The 18063-nt window shown below is 39.2% G+C and overlaps 1 protein-coding gene across 2 annotated transcripts; it reads left to right on the top strand.

Moving 5' to 3' along the window:
* Positions 1-335: 335 nt before the first annotated feature.
* On the top strand, positions 336-17010 carry MBIP (MAP3K12 binding inhibitory protein 1). 2 transcript variants are annotated; one of them, XM_064149001.1, is made up of 10 exons: positions 588-654; positions 1554-1780; positions 4634-4753; positions 6452-6673; positions 6792-6888; positions 8355-8420; positions 9959-10111; positions 13559-13656; positions 14599-14637; positions 15748-17010. In XM_064149001.1, the coding sequence occupies exons 2-10, from the start codon at positions 1718-1720 to the stop codon at positions 15856-15858; spliced, it is 969 nt and encodes a 322-aa protein (XP_064005071.1). In that variant the 5' UTR covers positions 588-654; positions 1554-1717; the 3' UTR covers positions 15859-17010. The 2 variants fall into 2 exon arrangements, with proteins under 2 accessions (XP_064005059.1, XP_064005071.1); XM_064148989.1 differs by lacking the exon at positions 1554-1780 and having other exon boundaries at positions 336-654.
* Positions 17011-18063: the final 1053 nt, after the last annotated feature.

Genomic DNA, 18063 nt, shown 5'->3' with positions numbered 1-18063 from the left:
TACAGTGACTCTGTGACCACCAAGGTCATCTTTTACGTGAAGGCTGCAACGGACATAAGCTGAGCAGACCCCAGAGGGTCTGAGGAACGGGCTAAACTAAGATGCTTTCTCAGGCTTGGGGAACGGGGCTGCTTGCCACGCTGGAGCAGAGGGTCCTCCACACAGCACAACATCGAAATCTGGGAACCAGAGGAGAGTGGCAGGCGTGAGGCTGATGCCAGCTCGAGCCCTACTGCCGCAGCCGCTCCCAGGTGCAGGGGCAGAGCAGACAGCCAAGACGAGCCTGGCCCGGGATAAAGCCCTTGGTGACCAGCGCTGGTGAGGGCTGTAACCCCCTACCGGCAGCGCCGGCCCGCACCGCTCCGTGAGCCGCTCCCCGCGCCCAGAGACTGCCTCCAGAGTGCAGTCGGCCATTGGCTTCCGATCCTGTCCATCAACTTACGGGGGCGGGGCCAGCGGGACGGCCACCCGTGGCCTTCGTCATCGGGGAGCGACGCTGGGGATGTTGCTGTGGTCGCGGCCCGGCCCGGTGTCATGGCGGCCGTGCCCAGCCCGCTCCATCCCGGTGGCCACGCTCCAGTGGTCGGCGCCAACCCTATGGCCTCGGAGGTGGCGAGCAGCGCCCTACGCTGCCTAGCTGGGCTGGCGGGGCAGGTGAGTAGGGGGCGAATGGAGAGGGAGGCCTGGGGCAGGGCTGACCCGGGCCCCGTGCCGCGCTCAGCTCGCTCCGCCTTGGAGGTTCCGAGCGGAGCGTGTCCTGTTTCTCTCTGGCCTGTTGTGCCCTTCTGGAGAACAGGGCTCCCGAGAGAAGCTTGCCACAAGGAAGGGAACGGCCCGGCTTCTGGAGCTTGTTCACGCCTGGCTGCGGGGTGATGGTGCCGGCTGCAACCCTCCTGGCAGGGGCAGCCCCGGGGTACGCGGCAGCCTCTGCACCTCGTAGTCGTGGCCGGGCCTTTGCCTCTTAGTGACAGGACGTCTCGTCCCTCTTTGTGGTTTAAGGGATGATCTCTCCCCTGGGAAACCGCAGTCTGCCTAATTGCTGTATCCTAATGATTCTGATTTGGAAAGCTACTAAAAAGCTTACTGTGCATTAAGTCAAAATTAATGATCAGGAGCTTGATGCTGGCCTTGCCTCGGTAATAACATACTTTGAAACACCAGTGGATCTCAGTGGGTCAGAACTTTTAAAGCAGCTTTACTCGGCGGTACTTAAGTCGAAACACCTACTTTAGGTTTAGCGATGGCAATGAATTATTTAACAGATGTTACAGTGGTGGTGGGAGGCCCTTCAAGGAGAAGGTTTTAGTGCCAACTTAATTATTACCATAAATAATTTACAGATTAGTTCGTTTTCCACTGTGGAAGCATGTATGTGATTCTAGGAAGCAGAAGCACATTCTTGCTTCAGAAATTAGACAGCAGTTTGGAGGTTTGAGGCTAGAAGTGTCTGGAAGGCTATAACGTGAACAACATATATATAAACTTTATATGTTTATGTTACAAAAGTACTTAGAAATGGACTTAGCTGCCAACGGATCTGTACTTATTTTTAGAGCATTTCACCTCTCATCTGAATAGAACTGAGTGTTTTCTTCTTGCCTCAAAGTCTGAAAATAATTGCCTCTGTTTTCAAACAAGTCACCAAAATTAAGGCCTGAAAATTAAGCAACTGACTAGCAGGAGTCTCAGTTTTGTGTCACCCAGCTGTTGGAGTGCAATGCCAGACAACTTGATGATCACACACTGCGGATTCATAGAATTACTGGAACAGGAAGACTATGTATGTATTGAGGACAAAATAACCTGTAATTGTGCTGGTGAAAACTCTAAATGTACTCCATGAAGAACTGGTGACTTAGTTTATTTAGGTGCAATACTGTTGTTCTTACTATGTTAGATTGAGTGAAATTGTTTTTATGGAAAATACAAATAATGAGAACTTTCCTAAGCATACTTGTCACAGGCTTGATTTTGTTTTCAAAACTGTATTAAACACTAGTTTCCCTTTCTTCTTCAGCAGCATACTTGTTCTTCAGAGTTTCAGGCTGTCTCCATTGATGTGCTAGACATGTAGAGAAGAGATTTTAAGTGTTTCAGTGTGCACAGTACAGTTGCAAGAGACCAGTTCAGAGTTGCTACATCCCTTCTGTAGAGCGAGAATAACTACGGCTCAGAGTAAAATTGTCTCTTTTGGTGTTTGAAGTGTATTCTTTTCATGACAACAAACCCAGTTTACTGTGTGCTGTACAGATGGTTGCTCCATCTTAGCTAAAAAGGCCCTTTTAATTGCTCAGTCATGATTGTTTCCAGCACTTGAGTTCTGGTAGATTTGACTGTGATGTTTTACCAGCCTACTGACTTCAGCAATCCATCTTGCATTTTGACTGAAACTACTGCATACCCATTTCCCTTTTGCAGAGATGAACGAACATCTGTCACAGACTGTGCTCTGTCACGGTAGTTTTAACTTGTATTTATGCTAGCAGATTGGACCTTAAACAGGAATATTTCTGGTACAGGAATTTTTTTACTGAAGCAATCACTTACAGCAGAACAACTAGAAGGACATCTGGGGTAACAACTCTTAAACCCGATGTGGCTGATGGTGAATAAGTTCTTTTAAGCCCTAAGTGAGAGCCATTGTCTTTCATAAAACAATTTCAAAGGGCTGCAATGACTTATAGTGCTGTAAAATGCTACAGAGCAGGTAGATGGATGTGAAACACTGAGAAGATGGATTCTGTTTTTCTAGAAATACATTTGGGTGCGTGAGGGGCTTATTCTTTGCTTATATTCTAAAACGTGTCTATGAGTTTAAAATAGCACTGGCCTCTAAATTGTTTTAAATCAGAAGCTTTACATTCACCCACCTGGACCCACATGCTATGATGCAAGGCTCACATCAGCTCATGCTTTTTGAAAGAGGAGAGTTATTAGGAAGTTGTAGTAGGACTTATGCTTTGTTTCATTACAGTGACTTGCATCTATACCTTTTTTACTCCCATCAGTGGACCGTAATGTAGGATATAGCAGATGTTACTCTAGAAGCCTTGGGAAGAGGCGAGTGCTTCAGATGATCACATACACATGGTGGCTGAATTTTAAAGTAGTTTTAGTGAATTCTAAAAGCATTCTTAATTTGTTGGTTTTTTTTTAAGGTGTCCCAAACTAGTCTTTCCTAAAACATTACATCCTATGCATTTTAAGTACTAAACAGGAATAATTACTTGTGTGAAAATAGTCTAAAATACCTCATATATCTTGTCAGATTGTCTCCTTTGCTATGTAATTTGGGCTGTAATACTGAATTTAACAAGGCTGCTCTTTGAGTAAAGAAGGAAGGCTCAGGCTTATAGTTCTTTGGGTACAAAATTGTAATAATGCTAGCATTTAAAGCTAACTTTGAACAACTTAATATCCATTGCTTTGCCTTCAGAGTAATGGAGGCATTTTTGTGTTCAGCTGTCATTGTTTCTCCGTACACTGTGTGGTGGATTCAGGGAAGAAGTGCATATGCGTTCTGTGTTTTTGTCCATAACATTTGATGCCATTAGATATCTTTAGACCATATGTTAAAAGTTACTTTTGTCATCTACCTAAGGTCTCTTTTCCTTTTGAATTAAATTTAAAAAAAAAAGGTGAAAGGAGATGTAGAAGTACAAGTGTGCATATAACTTAGGGATTTTGTGTCTCTAACAGATTACTTGTAGGTCCTCTTGATTTTAAATGAGTTTTATCTATGTTTAGAATTTGGGGGATCACTTAAGGGTTGTTGCTTGGAGAACAACAGTCTCCTTGGCTTTGGAAAATGGAAGTGCTTATTACTCAAAGATCTTGAGAAGACCTTTAGTGTAACAAAAATGACAAAGTTGGATATGAAAGTGTGTAGTTCATTAGTGATTTTTAGCATTGGGCTTTTTGTTAGGAGATGGAAATTTATTTTTAGTGTATAGAGGATACATAGTTTGTTCAATAAACCAAGATTTGCTATGTGTATTGGGGAAATACTGTGATTTGGAAATGGGTTTGATAGTGGTGCTGCATAGTCTGGAGTTGGCTTAACCTCAAGAGTTTTTGAAGAATTTTTTTTTTAAACACTTCTTTTTAATCCAAAGCCTCCTTTGGCTTGGCAGCAAGTAAAAATTTCAACAATGTAGCATGGTGTGATATGAAGACCTTAGTCTTGTAAGCACAGATAGCTTTGCATATCTCGGAATAAAATACATGAACTTGTGGGAGACTGCCATCCTGGGTGGGTGTTTCTTCCTAGTGGTGGTTATGTCATCTGCTGAAGGAAAAGATTTGAGCAATTAACACAAATGGTGTGTTTTTTTGAATATAATAGTTAGTTGAATTCAGAATTGACTTAAAGACCAAATTAATGCAACAAAAGTGTGATGTAGGCAGTAAAGAAGTTTTGATTTTGAATATACTCTACAAATGCTAGCTTACTTTGAAATTTGACAGCTGCTTGAGTTGCAATTAATGTCAGACGTCCCAAGTCTCCTCATATAAAAATGAGTTCTGTATGACATTGAGCATAACTGTTGTCCTGTAGAAGTCTTGTATACTTTTGTGATATTAATACAACATAAGGACATAATTTTGTTGTGTTTATTTTGCCTTCTTGAAGCTTAACCTTGGAGGTGATATCGTAAAAGTTGTAATCGACTGGAGCAAGCTTCAAAGCACATCAGCACTTCAGCCGACATTGCTCTTTAGTGCACTCCAGCAGCATATTTTATGTTTGCAGGTAAATATTTCCTTGGACATATTCAACTTGACAGAAGTGATCAACAACTGAATGCAGTTGCATTACCTGAACTGTAGCATTTCAGTAGTTCTGATCTTGCATTGCTATGTCCACCTAAAAAACCTGCAAAGTTATTATACGCCTGGGATTCCACTGAGCTTTGTGAGTACACTCACTTGTGGATAGTTAGATTACTGGTGGGAATAGCCTCTGTAGGTGAGCAGGCTGAATAAATGCAGCCTCATTGATTTCTAGACTTGCATTGTAAATGTAATACATCTCCATCTATGGTGGGTTGTAATTAAGCAATAAGACACGGCAGGTGTGTGTCATGCTATGATAATGATTCCATGCGTTGGGTGAGTTTTGAGGCTCATGGAGTGCTTTCAGTGGTTCAAGAAGTGGCATTATCCCAGCATGACACATCCTGGAGTGTCTTACTGCAATTAAATATATTTTCAGCATAGGTGTGTTGTATGTTTTTTGTTGTTTTTTCTTTTTTTTTAAGAGTAATTTCTTTGACATTAATGTCTCATCTTGCCAAGTAACCAGTCACCATTACTGACACTTTTAACTATTGGAAACTTCCCAATGTTATCTAAAGTGTGTGTGGTTTAGTTGCATGGCAGGGAGAGTGAGCAGTTTGTTGTATGGTAATTGAAAAGTATTTTGACCTTGATAGTTCATCTGTAAAAAGTGGAGATTTGAATACCAGGCTTTTTTCTTCAAATGCTTAGTACTGAGAGGGTGGAGAAAGAAGTTCTTATATTTGCTTGTCTCTGAGTAAAAGAAAGACTCTTTATGTTTTCCAGACATCCACCAGTTCGTTGGTGTGATAAAAAGAGAAAAGATGCAAGATTAAAAGCAAGTAAAAAATACATTTAAGTGTAAGAACACTGCAAGTAGGAATTACAATTCTGTTTCAGGAAGTATGACTGGTTAAAAAAAAAAAAAAAAAAGAGTAAAAAAGGAAAATAAGCAGTGAAATTTGGAAAGTGGTAAAAATTAAAAAAGAGGGTCTGACACATACATATTTACTGAGATTTTGTTATTACATCTTGTGCAAGAATTATTGCAGCAGAATAAGTGTTTATTTTTTGCTGCTACCAATATCAGTGCATTCTCTCATTTAATTTCATGACCTAAGTACATAATCAACCATGTCAAGAAAAGCATGTGTTCAGGTTAATGCCTATGTATTTCATGTCTGTTTTCTCTCATTCACTTGGGCAACTGCAGTTTCAAGTGGAGAATGTAGTGCTGTGGTGATCAAGTAAAGGCTTTACAGTGAGAAAGCGTTGGCTTTCGTGTTAAGGAGGAAAAACACTAAACCTTACTGTTCTGAGTAGGCATTTGAATGACATGTTAATTAAGTGGCATTGGTGCCAGTGCTTGAAGCTTTGATTTAGCTAGTAGCAAGCAGATTTTTACAGAAATCTGAGAGTTTTCCTAGACAAAATGTAAAAGGCATGGGTCAAAGAGGCTGGGATCATGATGCACCCAGTTTTTTAAAGGCAAAAAAGTTATATTTCAAAATAATTTATTCCTGTGCTTCATCAGAGGCAGATGTAGTAATTCCTAAAATTATTTCTATTTTAGAAATTTTAATAGCACTTGGCTTTTTGCTTTTTATTCTAGGAGTTTCCTACTGTTTTGTTTTCGTTTGTTTTACCTTGACACAATCTTTTCTTCATTCAGCCTCTTTTAGAAAAACTCCAGTCATTGATTAAAGAGGAAAACGTAGGCCATGTTGAACCTGCAGGTAAACCAGAAGCTCAGACTTGTGAAACAAGTTTAGATGTTTATGATGGTAAATGTCCTACTGAAGAAAAGTATGCAGCTTATGACCTGGGAGATAAGAAGGATGCTTATATTAATTTTGATCCAGAAGTGGTCCAAATAAAAGCTGGAAAAGCAGAAGTAAGTGATTTCTTTAAATTTGAAAATAGCAACAATAATAAGAAGAATAAAAAGACTTTTCTTAATTTTCCATGTAAAAACTGAAATAGATACATGCCATCATGTTTGTTACCTGCAGATTGACAGGCGGATATCAGCCTTCATCGAGAGGAAACAAGCAGAGATCAATGAAAATAATGTCAGGGAATTTTGCAATGTTATTGATTGTAATCAAGGTAACTGGCTGGCCAGACTTTAATCTTCATAGCAATTTAAGGTGGCTTGTTGGTTTTGTTTTGTTTTGTTTTTTTTTTTAATTAATCATTGTTTTGTTTTTCAAAAGCACTGTTCCATATTTAAACCAGAACTTTATTTTAATAAAGACTCACTTTGTTTTGAAGTTGCATATGCACTGCAGATGTTGACAGAGAAAAAAGGAAAGTAGTCACTGGATGACAAAAGTTTAACGCATCCCTTACAGAAACATTTTAGCTAGCACTGCATGCATTTTAAAAAGTGTGATCTTAAATCAGGTAATTTCATAGCTATTGTCCCCAGGGTTTATGCTAGTTTTCAGCACTTCTGAATTGTCTTGCAAAATTGTTGGAATGTCTTGTGATTTGCATATTTAAATTGAAGTTAGATTAAGACCAGTTAGATTACAAAGAAGTGATTTTTACAATAATTTTTAATTACTAGTTACTTAGAAAATCTTTTTCCTTTCAACATTACTCATGTTATTGGTCTTTGTAATGCACCAACTAATACAATTGGCAGGATCTATGACTAAACTATGTTAAATCCATCTGGAAGGCTGGAATCCATTAGCATGATCAGTAGCTCTGTAACCAAATGCTTCTTAAAAGTGAAGACACTTTTATGTACATAAGTAGTACAGAGACATTTTCTAAGTACCCATGAACCCAGATGTGCCTTGTCTCTATAATGTACTTACACTTTCAGAGATCAAAGCTTACTGTTCCCTAAGCTTTACAGGAAGAGAGTTTAACTCCTTGAACATTAGTTGGAGTGAAAATGACATCTGAAATCTAGTATGCTAGATAGCAAAACATGATTCCTAACGTGATTCCTAAAACTGCTAATTAAGTACAGAAGAAATGCTGACAAGACCTTCCTTTGTATGTTCTAGCATAATATATGTAAAGCTTTGGTGTGTATGAATAGAGATTTAAATGTAAACATTAGAATAAACTGAGCCTGTACTGTAGGCTTATGGTTAAAGAAATTAAACATGTCACAGACATCAGAAGAAATGCACCAAGTTGTGAAAATAATGCGGACATGTAAACTAGACCAGTCTAAAAGTAAAGAAAAAGACAAAAAAACAGAGTAACAGTGGTAAGCAGGGAAATGACTGCTGTAGAGGAAGAAAGAAATAGGTTACAGAGAAACACAGTGAAAAGTAAGAACCAAATAAAATGTAAATTGGAAGAAATTTGGTCCTGATCCAATAAACTTTTGATAGATTATGCATGCATTTACATAAGTGACTTACTCAAGACCAGTAGGTCCATGCTAGCTTATGAAACTATTAATGAGTGAATGTTTATAGAATGAGTGAAGTATTTCTGATGGTTTATTTCTTAAAAGCCTCAAAGGTGATGTTAGTTAGAACACTTTCAGTTATAAATATGTATTTAGGATTTCATTTTTAAAAATGTTATTATCATTATTTGTTTAGAAAATAGCTGTGCCAGAACAGATGCAATTTTCACACCCTATCCTGGATTTAAAAGCCATATAAAGGGTAAGAAATCTGTTTATTACCCATTTGTTAAGAGTGTCCAGGTGGAACAGCACTGATGATTTTTTACTTTTTGCAGAATACTCAAAAATGCAAGTTTAACATACTGAGTTTTAACTCCCGTCTCATAACTGCATCATTAAGCTGATGGTTATGCACTAAGGACTAAACCAGAGTAGCTCACTTTCATTGCCTAAGAGGAAAGATGCAAAAAAAAAAGTCAGACAGGGAAGCCAAACAATTCTTAGCTTTTCTCCTAGGATGAGGCCAGCAGTCCAGTTAAAGAATTGAGATTAAATGACATTATCTTCAACTTTTTATTAGTCAGAGTTAAGTTTATTGAATTAGACAGGGATTTATGAGAAGTGACAGGCAGAGGAACAACCTTCCACTGTAGAACTGCCTTTTGGAAAGGACTAAGTAGTGTAGAAATGATTGCTCCATAGAAGTTATGAATAAAAGATACTTGTCCACCTGTTGCTTTTGAGGTGTACACAAGTTGCTATTTGTTTAAAACCAACCAACAAAGAATCTCAAAAACAGAATGAAAAAATGCCTCTCTTCCATTTTTGAGAGTGGTAGAGTTCAGTTATCCACTCAATATCTTGACTCTAGAAACCAGTTCATTATTCTGAATTCTAGAATATGATAAACTATGATGGTCATAGAATTGTTTCAGTTGTAAAAGATAGGTGGAAGCATTCAAAGTCTAGTGAGCTATGAGGGAGATGGGGAAGTGAGTTTGCATTTTGGCTCTTTGATTAAGTCTCACTTTTCTTAACTGGTGCTAGTTTGTAACTTGGATGGTAGTGTATCACAGGAGAGAAGTTTGCACTTCAGGTAACCGAAATCCAAATAGTTCATAACTAGGAATTGGATGTAAAACCAACGTAAATTGAAGCAATACTGTGCGTATAGCCTTCATGAAGTACAGAGTAAGAAGATGTGTGCTTCAGTTTCTGAAACTGCCAACGTAGACTTCAAGTCTACAACACATAGCAGTAGTCATATCAGAAGGGACCTAAGAATTGACCGTGATTTAAAGAGAAGGGACCAAAATCTTCTGATGAGACATGGTTCAGCAGAGGAAAAGGTAAACCCAGCATCAGTTGAAGAGTCATTAAAGCTGTTGACCCAAATAATAGAACTTAAAAGAAATTCATAGTGATTCTTCTACTTGTATCCCTCTTCTCATCTTAATGTATTTATGATGCTTCCTGTAATACTAGGTCTGGCCTCTTCTTTGCATTCACAAGAGCTCACAAGTGCAACTGCTGACATAGATGACAGGTTTTCTAATGACAAAATTCTTAATGCTGCCATTGAACATGAATGTATGACTAATTCTTTCACTTTACATATGTAAAGTTTAGTTCCTCAGGCAAAAATAGGAAAATACTTACTTGATCTTACTGTGTGTGGGACACTTCATGTGAGAGAATGGTGTGAAATTAATACAGGTTTTAATATTTTGATTGGTTTAGTTGTGCATACTTTGTGTTTTCACATGCCCATATGTTACATTTGTGTCCTCTGCCTAGTTTCTAGGGTAGTCAATACATACGGACCACAGACTAGATCTGAAGGAACACATGGGTCCAATCACAAAGCAAATGTGCCTGTTCATGATTGTGGAAACCAAGCTGTTGAGGAGAGATTGCAAAACATTGAAGCACACTTACGGTTACAGAAAGGTTTGTATTGTGCTTTAATTTTGACATTGGGGTGCCAATTTGTACTGCAGTTACCATTACTAGGGAAACTGGGCAAGTCTGTAAAAACAATCACTGTAAAAACAGTGGATAAATTCATGGAGGTTTTGGTTACCTCAGGTACTCCAAGTCCTGAGAAGTACTCTAAATGTACTCCAAGGTACACTTAGATTCTTATACCCAAAAGTGGAACCCAGATATATGCTCAATTTGGGATACTGAGTTAGAGCTGCACTTGATGGCAAATGAAATAGAGGCATTTCAGACTGAGATTTAGAACAATGTGGAATATTTGGAGGTCAGAAATCTCCATAGCCAGTGGAGTCCTCCTGCCTTGACCCACGAAATGTGAAAAGATGAGGTTAGGACTTTGTTGTGGAGGCAGGGAATTTATGTGTCTGAGTCAGGAATTACAAAAATAGAATTATTTTATTTCTCTGAAAACCCTGACCCCAAACTATATACAGACCAGTTTAGGTTTATTTACAGGTTCTAGTTCAATTGGGAATGCTTCAGAGGATGTTACGGGTGAATTTAGAGATTTGGGAAGTCAGAAGATGGAAAAGCCTAAGCTACAAACACAGCTTTACCCCACTATAAATCAGGCTGAGCAGAGAATCTAAGGGAACAGCAGGCTTCACTCACAGAGGTGAGATAGGTATTTGGCAATGATGCCTTGCTGGATTTCTCTGCGGCTCAGCTGTCCTCTTGACACTGCAAGCTATAGCCAGTAGTCTGCATCCACATGGCACAAGTCCAAGGTGGGTGGAAAAGCCTCCAAACTCAGAAATATCTCCAGACACAGCTTCCACAAGACAGGGATTCGTGGAAGAGATGCTGCCTCAGCTGCATCAGGGTTGAGCCAGACTGCTAGGGTCTCCCCCAGCCGGAATAACATCCAGAAAGTCATCTGCTATATGCTCTGAGAGTAGCTGGGTCCAACAGCTCTCTCAAATGGACCCCAGGACTTGCCAGGGTTGCAAATTTGCACAGAATGATGCAAAAGTGGGGAGAAACATCCAAAAGCAGGGACAGTGCAAAAACCAAGAGCTGTGTAAAAAGGTGGGAGCTGTCCAGAAGTGGGAACAGTCCAAAATGGGAACTGTCACGGCAGGAGCTCTGTCAAGATGAGGACCTGTCAAGGCAGGAGGAGCTCTGTCAGGGCAGGAATCTTGTGCCTTTTCTCATTGCTCTGCTTATGCTTTTCTAGACAAAGTGTCCATTTGCCAAGTTATACTGGGCATGAAAACCGAGCCAACCCCCAGCCCGATTCCAGCCCAGGCTTCCACACGGGTCAGTGCACCTGTGGAAAATGTGTCTTTTGCTGTTCCCCCTTCAAGCCTGCAGCAGGAGGGAAGGCAGTTTTCATGCCTTCACCTCCCCTTTCAAACCTGCATGGTGGGGGGTAGAAGGAAGGAATTTGGAGTGCTCCAGAACAGACTTGTCCTGCTTCGTGGACATCCTGTAGGCTAAGTATAGGATGAACCCAAAAGACAATCTGAAAGTTTTCTAAAGCTGGATGATTTTTGAAATAGAGTAGGATGAGAAGCTTGTTTCCCAGTATGTGAAAAGCTTCTTGTCAATACTTCCCTTTAGCTATGCAAACAGAAGCCCACATCTTTCACTAAAAAAAAAATGCAGTAGTCCCCAGGCTATGGACTTTTTAAAAAGTAGTTACATTCTTCAGCCCTGCCTGTTTTTTAAGAATATAGATTACTGTGACAATTAGAAAGGAGGAATCAGTATTTTTCCTGAAAAAAAGTTTTCAGAGCAGAAGCCCAGATCTTCACCTGATAAAATTAATGTTCCACACATCACACTGCAGACACACACTTACCTTTTTTTGTCACTTGTATAGCTATCTCAAAAATAAGGTGGATTTTGTGTATAGAAATAGAATCTGCACATGGCTGGACAGCATAAGGTTACAACATGTAATAGCTTTGGAGTGTATGCATGTCAGGGATAATGAGTGAGGGTGGCTAAGAAGAATCCCTTGTTCCAGATTGAGCCTATAACAGGTGACATAATTTTGTTTGAAGGAACATGTCAGCTAAACTGCGGTACAGGGGAAGAGGATGAAAATGCGATTCTAGTTCAGCTCCTGGCCAAATCAACATTTTCAGGGAAGGTTTCAAGATTATTTATTTACCTCAACAGCTGTGCAGAAAGTGCAGAAATCTCCCTCAGCTATCTGTTTTCCAGTTTTTGTTTTTAATGACTGAGTTGCTCTTACCTGCTGTTTTTCAGAGCAGTTTCTTCTAGTGCTGGCACTGCTCCTTTACATTAAGAGATGGCAATATTAAGAAGAATGAGAGGTTAGCAGATTTAATTAGTAGCTGCTGAGTGATGAGAAGAGAGCAGAACTGAAGGAGGGAAGCTAACTGCAAAATTGTCTTCCTGAAATGAGAAAATAGATGAATGGCAAAAAAAAATATTCAGTGCTTACCTCAGTAGTTTGTGGAGTAGAATTTTGTTACTTAACAAACCTAGAAATAAATGGAAAGAGGCGGCAAGAGAAGTAAAAGCTTGCTAAGGCTTTAGATGTCACTGCTGTGAGAACCACTTATCATTTTCAATGGGGTAGCCTGTAGTTAGTGGTGATAAAAAAGTGATTTAAGTTTATAAAATTACCATGTAGTATAACTAAGATGCTTTCTGATGCTGATCTCTGGATCAGTTCTGTTCTTGCATGGGTGAACAAATGCAAGCAACTGCAGTATAGTTGCAGTCAGCAAATGAGTTGAAGTGATGTTTTTTATTGCTATTGTTATGATGTTTGTGAGTTGGTTCTTTTTTCCTTTGATTTTTTGGCTTTTTGTTCATTTTTCCCCCCGCAAAGCTCTTTACTCCATTCCACGCCATGTTCCCCACCCCTGCTTCTCTCATGTATAATCATATAAACTCTGTTCATTGTTCAGTGCAACTCATACCTGTTTTCTGGTGTCTGATGCTCAGCAGAGATAGGTTTCCTTCAGAGCTATCATAGAGTGTGGAATCACAGAGTGTATCTGGCTGGAGTGTATCAGAGATTATCCAGTTCAACCCCTGACCCAGCACTGAAGGGTTAATGCTAACCCATGTCCCTAGATACCAGTGTTGCATTCATATGTGGTCTGACATCCCATCTGTTCTGTCCTAATGTGGCTGTCAGTTTTGAAGTGGTAACATTTGGTGTATGACCCATGTCTGGTAAAAGTTCTCATTAGTTGCAGAGGCCTTGTCACCCATACTTCATCATCTGCATAAAGTTGTCTATTGCCTTAACTTATTGTATTGACTCATCAGCCAGTTTTAACCTTATTAATTGCCCTTCCTTTCAGCTATTGGTCAATAGCTGGACTCAAAGAATTCACTGGTAAAACTTTATTTTGAAAAGTCATCCAAGCACCTTTTTTGATTTCTTTGTATTTGTACTGGTACATTTAGGTGGTCCTGTACCAAGAGACATTTATCAGAGAATTAAGAAGCTTGAAGATAAAATCCTTGAGCTGGAAGGACTGTCTCCTGAATATTTTCAATCCGTAGTAAGAAATTCTCTCAACTTCTTTTAGCATACCTAAATGCATTTGGGACTTTTGTTCCTAATTCTTTGATAGACAAAAATCTAAGGAGTCAGTGGGCACAGACTTCTGATAGATAAATCCGGATTGGTGTAATGGTTATATTTGATTTGTGAGTTCGTATTTCTACCTAATTCCTCATTTGAGATTAAATGGTATCTGTTTGGAGTTAAAGCCACTTGAACTTACTAATTTGTAAGAAATGTAGTCTAGGGGTTGGGTTTCTCCCCTCCTGCCTCAAAATCTGAAGTGTTTCTTGTGACAAGAAAATTGACTAAAGTTTCCATCTCAATACAAATCATTAATGGCTTAAATCAGTGCAAATCCTTTGGGCTTCTGTACATGATCTGATTAGTAAAGATCAGCTATGTGAAATAACTTTGAATAAGATGAGAGAGTAAATCCTTTAAAAATTGTGTTGTGTGGTTCTATGACTTTGGCTTCTTTATTGGCAGTCTTCAGGCAGAGTTCTGTCTCTTTCAGAATAGTGAACCTCATCCTCCACTCACCAAAGGATGGTGGCAGTAGTAGTGTTGAAGAGTAATCAGTTTTTTATTTCTGTTTCCAAAATTTTGCATTCATATTGGTGTGGATATGGAAAAAAATATGAAAAAAATACCAACAGTTTCAAAAGCTGGATATCAATGTTGGTTTTGTCTGAAGGAAGTTTTGGTTGACTGATAGATGTTTGCTTCCAAGCATGGAGAAGCTTCAACAGCTTCCGACTCCTCTCCAGTAGTATTTCTTGTAATCCTAAGTATTTAATTATAAAAAAGCTTTCTGTAATCCACGGAATGGCAATCAGTATTCTTTCTGTACTTTTAAAGGCTCTTAACCAATGTTGTTACAGAATTACCTGTGATCCTCTTCAGTGCAACATTAAATGTGATTATATCTTTTCTTTAGAGCTGTTCAGGCAAGAGGAGAAAGGTTCAACCTCCCCACGTAAGTGCTGTTAAATTTTTGCCTTTACTATGTTCATAGTGAAAAGTGGTCAGAATTTGCACCAAGTAAATATCTAACTTCTCAGAGATAGCTGCATCGGTATTGGATAGCTTGCTGGCAAAAAAAAAAGAGGAAATGAAACAGAAAGTTAATGAGTGTCACAATGAGAGGAGTCTGTAGTAGGGTAGGTGCTTTCCTTGATCTGTAATGATGTTAGTCAAGCTGGGGGTAACAAGCCATTTGTGAATTCTGATCAGCCTGCTAGCAATACTTTCTGATTTGGCTGTGTTTTGTGACTAGGTATTTTTGGTTATCTTTTATTGATTTTATTTTTTTTTATTATTCACTTTTACTATCACTTCATAAACTAATAAAGAAAAAATAGCCTACCTTGCAACAACAGTGCAGAAGGACCTAACCTTGTAGCAGGTACTAACCCAGGTCTGTGAGGCTTGCCATTTTCCCTACTCTGTCAAATAAGGGAAAGCAGTTCCCATGTACATAGACCAGACATGAGTATTTCTCCTGGGTGCAAGTGAAATGATAGCTGGAACAATGTCTGCTAGTAGCCTTCACACTGGAGACCAGTGGGCTGGGAAGAATGCTTAGAGTAAGATGAGGGCCATCTGAGACTGGAGGAAACAGGCTTGTTTCACTATCCTCTGTCAGGTGAAGTATTTTTTCTAAAAGGATGATGACCAGTTCTTTGTGTTTGACAAAAGTTCAGGTTCAGTGGGCACAGAGGAGATTGATTTTGGGCAATAGGTGAAAAAAGACCCTTCTGTGGTAAAGCCAGGTTCTATAAGATCTAGATAGTTTCATCCAGTGTTTTAATATCAGTGTCTTTTGTAATCTTTATGAACAGGTTTAAATAAGCATCTAATGGAAATTGCACGGATATATTAATCCATGATTAGGACTGTCAGCTTTCTCTATGTTTATGTTCCTTTTATTTCAATTTGAAATAGCTGTTGAGCAGATTCAGACAATTCTGCAAAAGTATTTCTGTTATTTAGTGTGATCTGCAGTGACCTCAAGTATCAAGTGCTAGGCCACTTATCTAGCAATTACAAGATGTAAATGATTGTGGGTTTTATTTTGTTCTTTTAGCAGAACTATTCATTGGCTGAACTCGATGAAAAGATCAATGCTATAAAAGAGGCATTGCTGAGGAAAACAAAAGAAAGCAAGTCCAAGGAGGCTGAGCAGCTTCTTCAATAATAAAACCCTCTCTTTTCAGAATCTTCACACTTTACCCATTCCCAAACTATAGACCTGAGTAGTGTTTATCAGGGATGATTTTCACAGTGAAGCAAAGCATGCATGTAAGCTCCTTTTGGACGATCTTGAAAGTTTTCTTTCAGAAGAACTCATTTAAGAACATTCTTACTAAGGAAATAGTTTAAAGTGGAGAATGTTTTAGGAATAACATTCTGGTAATCCATTCCCTTCTGTTATAAAGGAGGATTGTGGCACTGTTCATATGTGTCTTAACCCACATATGAAAGCTGCATTTCACATGTAATTTGGTGGCTGAGTATTCAGGAGGGCTACCTTTGGAATGTTTTTCATGTAAGTAGTTTGCACAGACTTATGAAATATTATTAAATACTCTTAAGTAAACTGTCTTAGGAATAAAAACATAAACATCCCCTTTGCAGTATGCATGCTTACCTGCCTTTTTTTTCCCCCCTCTGTATTTGCTACTGTTTTCACAGCTGTTAGAAATGCTGTGAATTGCATTTCTGTTTGAAAGATGGTTATGGATATCCTGTATGTGTAATCCTGTGCTTCACTTCCTCAGTGCCCTGTAGGAATTCAAACTTCATACCATGCTAATAAAATTAATATATTCTAAACACCACTCCAGGGGAGGTTTTGGCAGGCATTAGCTTTTCTCATCCTTCTACGTGCATGCTTACATGACTTCTGGAGCACGAATGCTACGTATGTAGTGTAAAATTAAAGTCAGACCTTTGGCCATACACTTCAGTGTGATTTGGGGTTTGATGTTGTAGGGGGTGTGTGTGTGTATTTTGTGGTGGTGTTGTTGTGTTTTGTTTTTAATAAAATATCTCCTGTTTGTACCAGTTCTGTGGTTTATTTGTTGCATCTGACTTTTTCTGTAACAAAGTGCCTGCTACTTGGAAGATCTCCTGCCGTGGGATTCTCACTCTCGAGATAGCATGGCGGTTGAAGGTTGAAAGCATAATAGAGATGCATTGCATGAAGACAGTAGCTAAAGAGACAACAACAGAAGCACTCTGGATGATATTTTATTAGTAATATATATTTTAACATATAAGTGGTACAGATGCACTTGGAAAATGTTGTGGTATTCATCTTGCTTTGTTATTAAACTTTTTCCATTCATTGGTTTCAAGTTGTTAATTTCTTGTACGCTTAATGCCAGTGTGCCAGTCCTGTAAAAATTTATTGGAAAGATACTCTGCTGTGAGTTGTACATTATCAGTAGTTGCAGGTTTCAGAGGCTGCAAAGCCTCTGCTCTGCCTTCTATGTGTAGAGGGATGGGGGAACAGAGTACTAGTGATCTTACTTATCTTGCCTACCTTTTCTCTCGTTGGGCTTTACCTTCTGCAACTGACCTCCACTGTAAGGACTATTTCTGCATAAAGAGATGATCTATTCAATCCACCACACTCCCAAAATAAAGGGGATACAGGATAGACCTCTCGCACTATCCATTTTACAGAATCAGCAATTATGCTGGTTTTCCTCTGCACCTGTAACACTACAGTTGTTGGTGAGGCTCCAGAGTAGCTAGAGAAATCTGTAAGGTAACCACAACCTCTAGCAAAACTAAAGGAAGCATTCACTATCTTGGTGGCATGTCTCAGCACCTTGACCATTTTGCTGATGCTGGGTCATCTGCACCGTCTTTCTTTTAAAAGGACACCCCAAGGTGTTCTTGAGAACTTTTCATCTTTGTTGAACTTTTATTTCTCCACTTCCGTCTAGACCTAGCACCACATGTAACACTGAGGATGCCTTCCCCCACTCTGTGCTTTCCACTTTGCTTGCATAAAGAGAAGCTGTGGCTGGCGCTTACTACCGCAACATTTCTTGCTTGGTTTAAGGTCAGGTTTTAATCTGAAGTGGACAACTGGGTAGTTTAGACATGCAGGTTCACTCCAGAGAAGAATTTAGTGAATAGATTATACAGAAACATTTTTTTGTAGGTCACTTACATGATCCTGTTCACCATCCCCCAGCATATATAATCCAAATAAGGTTAAAGGTTTACCTGTAAACAGACATTAGTGCTTTTGTGGAAACACGTCTGCTGCTTGCAGCTTTCCTGAAGCATGGGAAGAACAACTCCTATATGACAGGAAGCATTCTGCCTGGCTGGCTATCTCAGCTCTTCAGTTAGCAAGTAATTGGAGAAAATTTGCTTCATGTTT

This window comes from Pogoniulus pusillus, chromosome 1 (assembly GCF_015220805.1).
Source record: "Pogoniulus pusillus isolate bPogPus1 chromosome 1, bPogPus1.pri, whole genome shotgun sequence".
Lineage (NCBI taxonomy): Eukaryota > Metazoa > Chordata > Aves > Piciformes > Lybiidae > Pogoniulus > Pogoniulus pusillus.
This window is presented reverse-complemented; position numbering and strand designations above follow the sequence as displayed.

Coding starts and splice junctions, on each gene's coding strand:
- MBIP (XM_064148989.1), top strand. CDS start 535: ATGGCGGCCGTGCCCAGCCCGCTCCATCCCGGTGGCCACGCTCCAGTG. Junction 655..4,633: donor TAGCTGGGCTGGCGGGGCAG/GTGAGTAGGGGG, acceptor GCCTTCTTGAAG/CTTAACCTTGGAGGTGATAT. Junction 14,638..15,747: donor GAAAGGTTCAACCTCCCCAC/GTAAGTGCTGTT, acceptor TTGTTCTTTTAG/CAGAACTATTCATTGGCTGA.